At 37.8% G+C, this 7373-nt stretch overlaps 1 protein-coding gene across 1 annotated transcript; it reads right to left on the reverse strand.

Moving 5' to 3' along the window:
• Positions 1-297: 297 nt before the first annotated feature.
• On the reverse strand, positions 298-6505 carry Rab39b (RAB39B, member RAS oncogene family). Its single transcript, XM_034486174.2, has 2 exons — positions 6291-6505; positions 298-3248 (listed from the first exon to the last, which is right to left on the reverse strand). The coding sequence occupies exons 1-2, from the start codon at positions 6503-6505 to the stop codon at positions 2822-2824; spliced, it is 642 nt and encodes a 213-aa protein (XP_034342065.1). The 3' UTR covers positions 298-2821.
• Positions 6506-7373: the final 868 nt, after the last annotated feature.

Below are 7373 nucleotides of genomic sequence, written 5' to 3' on the forward strand. Positions count from 1 at the left end.
CTCTTGGTTAAACAATGCTGAAGTTTTAGGTTTTCACAGAACCAACTTTTTACATAGTGGTCTGGGCTGAAAATGAAGTAGTGAGATTTCTGTGACTTTCAACATGAAAATCATATACCTTTAAGAAATTGTGTCCTCTTTTTAGCTTTCAGATACTTTTGACTATGTTTATGCAAAGTATGTCATATCCTATTGGTATGCACTACAGTATGAGATTGGTATATTAATTACCGGTATCCTTGTTTGCAACAATGAAGTGACACATTCTAGAAATAGCTACAACACACATGTGGAATCTCTCAGTCACATGATCAACCATTTTACTAAATACAAGCATATTTTCATTCACATACATCTAAATAAAGAATTTTTCACATTTCATTACAGTGTACAACAAAGTGAGGCAAAGTATACAGTACATTTTGTTCTGGAATATAAGACAATCTAATCCAACATGCAGTTGTGATCATTGTTACAGTTAATCTTTTCTTTACCTATGTAGTAAAATAGCTTCTAAAGCTTTATCCTTAGTATTTTATGAACACCTGATTTTTCACACTTATTGTCTAAAACCCACTTATTGCAGTGACAACAGCACTGAATTCTACTAAAATGATTTTTGAGATTTTTCTAAAACTTATGGAAATAGTCAAGTTCAGCCACCTCTGCTGCATCTATGCTGTGTAATTTGAAACCCACTTTAAAAAGCTAGGAATGGCAAAGTATATAATGTATTTTAGTCAAGAAAACTGTAGACATGTTTTATTTCTAACCCCCCCCCCCCAGTCAATAAGAATTTAATCAACTCTAATTTATCCACTGGATAATCTTGGTTTTCAGAACAATCTATCACTGTTGAAATCTTGTGTTATCCCACAAAAAAGGTTGTATTTGCCTTCTACAACCAAGAAGTTGGCAATTTAAAATGTGTGAAATGATTATAGAATGATCATTTACCTGCAGTTGATGATGTGAACTGGTCCAAAATGACTTGCTTATATAAGTTGGAGCAAAGGTGGCAGAACAATCTTTCATAATTTTTATTATTTGGTGTATTTTAGCTGAAACAAATTTCCAGATTTTCTGATTCACACATATTCATATTGAACTTGAATAGGATATTGCAAAAACAATTTGCCATTCTTTCTACCACAAAAGAAACTTGACTCTAATCAGAATAGTTTTCTTACTGTGAAAAGTATGGCTTTTGCCTAGCTGAACTGGCTACAATCCAAAAAGAAATTTAAAGCATCACCTCTTTTTAAGAAGATAATGAAGTTTTCATGTCAGCCATTCAAATTTGCTGATGTGGTTAACTGTCTGTTCACCTGAGAATTAAGAGCTGACTCTCTCGGGTAGACAGGAGCCCAATGTAGGTACATAGCAGACAGGTAGCCAAGGTCATTGTGAGGTGAGTACTTTATCCCCATCCCACTCCCCATTCTTGTATTTGGTTCCTTTCAATAAAATATTCATAGTGTTGGTGAGAAGAACATTTATAACCCACACAGTTTTAATGTGTTTTCAGTTGTGCAGTTAATCCCTTATTTAATGCCCTCTTGTCAATAATACCTGAGTGGGCTTTACCTTTGATTCATTCCTAGATTCCTGCAAGATTATAGCTGAGCTGTAAAACAACAAGGAAAACATATTCTATTATGTAGAGAACATAATATATTTATAGTCACATGTCTCCAAAGGTTAATGAATTAATCACTTATTCATGTGAATAATGATCCAGTGAAAAAAGCTAGGCATCAGGTAGGCTTGGTTCTTGCTTTTTTATTCTGTAAAATGGGGTCAAAAATCTCACAGTCCTATTATGGTGATCAAAGAAGTGAAATAAATGAATATGCAGAATTTTTTAAGGGTGCCAGGACTATGTGTTGAACAAATACTCAGCATAGAACCAATGACTAAGGGTTTGACTTAGGGTTTTTCTTTGTTTTTGTAGACAGTCTCTGTGTTGTCACTGTCAGGTATCTGAAGAAGCAAGCAGTATGCTTACTTTCAGATTATGGTTCCCTGATATAGTGAAAGTCCAGGTATGGTCAGAGGGGAAATAATGTGGCCTTTGAGTTACAATGTTTCATTTTTCTCTTTACATGATCATTTTACATGGAAGAATTTCTTTCACATAGTTGGTAACTTTATCATGCAAGTGTATACTTTCTCAACTGTGGTAACAATAATGTGTGAATGACTTCCCTTTTCATATTCACAGCAGTTTTAGTAGAATGCTAGACCTTGAAAGGGCTTTACCAAATAGATGAGTCATATGGGCTTTTCATTTTATAGTTAAACTGTTAGAAGTGGCTTGGTGTGTTTGTACAAAACCCAGCACACATCTGGCATGGTATTATCATTGAATAAGTTGATACCATACTCTTTTTTTCAGTCATCTTAATTGTCCCCAATTTGATACTTGATTTCCTTCTATATGTTTCTTTATGGTCACCATGTCTGAAAAGTTGTAATACCAAGGAACTGTTTATCTGTCTGTAGGTGTTTTCCTGGAACCTAACTTTAAAATACCCAGACCCTTAATATATGGTCCATAAAGGGCACACAGAGCAGCCATTGCTGAGCCTGGCCCACAAAACAATGTCTGGTCCAGCCCATGTCAGCAATTTAGTCCCTCAGTCACAGAACCCAGGCTCCCTATCTACCCACATATGAGCCTGTCAGAGATCCAGGCCTAGGAAGAAGGCTCATTTTTTTATCCAAAGGTTGAGTTCTCTTCAGTCACATAAGGATTCTATTTATTTTGACAACTTTTAAGTTCAAGTGGGAGAGTATATTTTGAAAATGGAAGGGTTAACTAGCACAAACATCTCCTCTCTGATTTGATAACCTCTTCTGAAGAATGAACAACATTTGGTACAAATCCACTCTTCACCCCTTCCCAACCCTCCTGTATTGTAATCTCCCCCCTTTTAACCAACTCATATATGTCTCTTGTCAGGTCTGTGAAGGCTTTCTCCACATTAATGGCATCTCGGGCTGACGTCTCAATGTACTTCATGCCGTATGCAGCAGCCAGTTTCTCGGCCTCGTGGCGAGTCACTTGCCTCTGTGTATCCAGGTCACACTTGTGACCCACCAGAACAAATACAATTTGGTAGGGCTGAACGTGTACTTTGGTCTCTTCTAACCACTCATGGACATTCTGGAAGGACCTGCGGTTGGTAATGTCAAATAAGAGAAGACCACCTACTGAATTCCTGTAGTAGGCGCGAGTGATGGATCTAAAACACAAGAAAGAAGTAAAGAATAAAGTTCGTGCCCAAACTCCTTCACTCCAATGAACTCAGTGTATTCTAGTGTTCCTGATTACTGACAGTCCTTTAGTAAATACAAATGCAATTCTATAACAATAATGACAAGTTTTCAGTTTAGTAAAATGAATAAGAATACTCATGAACTTTCAGGTTTTTCCCTTGAATTTATTATAATCAATAGGAATTATAATTGATGACCCCTGAAAAATACCTTGTAAAATATTTCATTTTTCTACTTATTATTAACTTGTTTTGTGTTTGTTTGTTCCCATTATTGCTATTTTTTTCTAGCAGGGGTCATCAATCACTTCTGTGAAGAAAAAGACAATCTTGTTTTGTATTTCCTAAGCCATGTGGGAATAGGAAAATTGGGATGGTAAAATGTTCTGAGGCAGAGCTAGAGAAATGGTTCAGTAGGTTTTTTTGTTTGTTTGTTTTTGTTTTTTTTGTTGTTGTTTTTCTAGACACGGTTTTTCTGTATAGCCTGGGCTGTCCTGGAACTCACTTTGTAGACCAGGCTGGCCTCAAACTCAGAAATCTGCCTGCCTCTGCCTCCCAAGTGCTGGCATTAAAGGCGTGCGCCACCACTGCCCAGCTGGTTCAGTAGTTAAAAGCACTATTTGCTCTCCCAGAGGACCTGAATTTGATTTCTAGCACCCACATGGCAGCTCACAACTGTCTTTAATTCCAGCTTCTGAGAATCTGACATCCTCTCCTGGCCTCCATAATTACCAGGCACTCATGTGGTTCACAGACATATATGAAGACAAAACTCCATACATATAAAATAAAACAATATATTTAAAGTGTTCTGGAGAAAAATCCTATCAACTCTATTCACTGACAAAATCTAAAGAGGCTGACTGAGGAGGCTGTAGCTGGGAGAATCTGCCAAAATACTGAAAGTGTTCCAATGAAGTTATATTATTATTTTGAATGATGTGATTAGGCTATTTCAGCCTACTTGTACATTTATTGTACTTCTCAAACAGAAGCATCACATATTTTAGTTTCTTGAGTTGATGAGCCTCATTATAAATATATATTATGGTATTTTGCTTAAGAATGTAGGAGTTCATGAAAGGATGTAGAACAATTTGCCTATATAATCATTTGCTTCATACTATTGCAATTTTTGAAATCTATTTTTAGGATTTCTGAGAGGGCATGACAAATAATGAAGAGCTCTATAGCTGAAAATGTATGGGAAAATGTCCCAGTGTTAATGTGGGGGAAATTTCAGCCCAAGCTAGAGGATGGTATGGGTAGGCCTTATAAATAAGTTCAGGTCTCCAGAACCAGGGAGATTAGCCCCAGGGAGCGGATATTCGTAATTTCTTTATGTTTGAAGATTCATAGAGAATGATAATTGTATCAGAAAATGTTCCATTTGGTGAAAATGTTAATTTGAGAAATCAATGAGCAATGTATCAAAGCTCTAGAATATATTTATGCATTAGTGGTTTGTATTTAGCACAGAAGGTATCAAAGTATTTTAATCATAGTATAAAGCTACATAGAACTAGACACCTACCCTAAATTTAAAAAAAACATACAAAGATAAATGACAAATTAGGGAAATAGCTCACAACATACATGACATAAAAGGGTTAATGTTCTTTTTATTGGACAGAAGTCCAGGCTGGCTTTCAACTACTCATCATCCTCTTGCCTCAGCCTTCAGAGGGCTGGAATTATAGGGCTATGCCACCACTGTTGGTGTTGGGGTAATCTGTAAAGTAGTCCTACAAATCAATACTGTATAATATGTAATAAATAGTAACTATGGACAAGCTGTTCATACAGAGATCCCAACAAACTTATATATAAGAGACCTTTATTCATGAGAACTTGTATAAAGTATGCCAAAGCTTTGTACAAGTGGGAAGTTAGAGGCAACTTAAGTTTATAATTATTTATTATCCATATCCATCTTCAATTACCTAACTAGTATCTTCTGTGTTCAACTAATGTTCACTGGAGGATGAGTCAGTGTTCATAAATATAGGGTATTGAGTCCTTTTGCTCTGGTTCTTCCTGTTCTACCTTACTTTAGTTCAAACTGCTCTCTACAAAGTTTTTATTAGTTTGTTTTCTGTCACTTATGTTTTTATTTATGCTGTTTCCCATTCTGGGCATTTCCTATCTTTACTTGGGCTTCATCTTCACTGGTTAAATTTCTCTCCTCTGTATTCATACATGAAATTACAAATACATACTACAAAGGAAGAGCAAAGGATTGTGAAAGAAAAATAAACATGCTGATTGAGTATGTACCCAGTAGTACAGTAGGAAGTAGCATATAAATACAAACAACAAAACTCTCTTTCGTGTGTTGCCTCTGTATCTGTTTCTTCTGACCATGCTAGTACTGAAGTCCCAAGAAACCAGGTGCTCTGTCTATTTATAGGGCATTCTCTTATGTGAGTAACATACTATTTCTCCAGAAACGATTCTACCCTCTGGCAACTGACTGTATGTATGATGGTTACAAGAGAGAGTCAATTAATCAGCCTCCATTTTCTTCATATTAGGACATATTTACTTTCTCTGTGTCTCTGTCTCTCCCTCTTTCTTTTCTTCCCCCAAATAGAAACGGATATATAGAAAGAAGTCAATATACATTTATCTACTCTACCTACCTATAGCTTTCAGCTATGTTAAAATTACTTGGATTTAAAAAAAAAACCAAAAACTATGAATCATAGGCTCTGATTGTAATGAATTATATAGTGGTCAATTTCAAGTTATTTATTAGCTACCAAAAAGCAGATTGATGGAGTTGTGGTTCAAATAATGTGATAATGAATGGCCTTCCCCTGCCTGGGCGGTTCTTTCTCTGCATCGAACTCAAAGGTAGCTCAAAGTGAGCTTGAGAAGCCCCAGACAGACCCTTGCTTGTCGCTCTGGCAGCATCGCGAAAAGAACCAGGAAGTCCTCTTTCCCCAGGGGTTGAATAAGCCCCAAAGACCCTCCCACTGCTCGCGCGGGCCCGAGGTGCACTCCCACCTGAACCTCTCTTGACCCGCTGTATCCCAGATCTGGAGCTTGATGCGTTTTCCTGGCTCGATCTCCACCAAGCGGGAGAAAAAATCTACCCCCACGGTGGGATCTGAAACCTGAGCAAAGCGGCCCTCGGTGAAGCGGCGGATCAGGCAGGACTTGCCCACCGTGGAATCGCCGATGACAATGAGCCGGAACTGGTACAGCCAGATGGCCTCCATGGCCGTGGCCTGGCAGGACTCTTCGGCCCGAGCCTGGGGAGGCGGAAGGGGGCGCCCCACCAAGGCCTTATCGCAGATCAACCGGTTTGTAGATTGGTCGCGAGAGCATCACTGGCCTGGTAGCCTGAAGCAAGGTAGGCCCAGGTTCTGGGGGAGCAAAGGGATGGATGCTGTGCTCGCAAAGGTGATGAAATGGCAGCAGCATCAGCACCACGCACTCTGACTCATCACTGAAAACCGAGTTACTGTAATTCTCTGCGTAGACGCGGCACTGGTTTCACCACACTGTCTGTTAGAGGAGCGCACACAAAAACGGACAGGAGAAAAATGTGTTCCGTTTTTAATTATATCAACCACTCTTCTCTTAATTCTCTGCCGTTACAATTGCAAATATAATTTATTTTTATTAAAGCTAGAAAAATACAAAAAAGTGAAAAAAGGCCGTAATTGAATAATTGTCTACGGGCTTCCATGCTCAAACTTGCAAATATTATTATTCAGGCACATGCATGTGCATTTATTGCTATTTCTTTTTTTAACACAAAACTTAACTTTTAATCCTATACGTTTTGTGCAAATAAGTATCATATATATCTCTCCATTTCCAACACATTTAAAAAAAAAAATTCATACTGTTTTCCCTAATAGCTGTCCTAATTGATTTGTAACCAGAGGTGTACAAGGATTCCCTTTTCTCTACATACACACAGACACTTATTATCTTTAGTCTTGTTCCCTACTCCCAATTAGAAGAGCACAAACTCAGTCTCCCATTACCACACATTATGCAGTTAACTTTCCCAGCAGTTGAGAAATCACAGGGAGTCAGCACATTCTGAGTGCAATGTATATAAGTCTTGCTATGGAT

Source organism: Arvicanthis niloticus, chromosome X (assembly GCF_011762505.2).
Source record: "Arvicanthis niloticus isolate mArvNil1 chromosome X, mArvNil1.pat.X, whole genome shotgun sequence".
Lineage (NCBI taxonomy): Eukaryota > Metazoa > Chordata > Mammalia > Rodentia > Muridae > Arvicanthis > Arvicanthis niloticus.

Coding starts and splice junctions, on each gene's coding strand:
- Rab39b (XM_034486174.2), bottom strand. CDS start 6,505: ATGGAGGCCATCTGGCTGTACCAGTTCCGGCTCATTGTCATCGGCGAT. Junction 3,249..6,290: donor GCGGGTCAAGAGAGGTTCAG/GTGGGAGTGCAC, acceptor CTTGTGTTTTAG/ATCCATCACTCGCGCCTACT.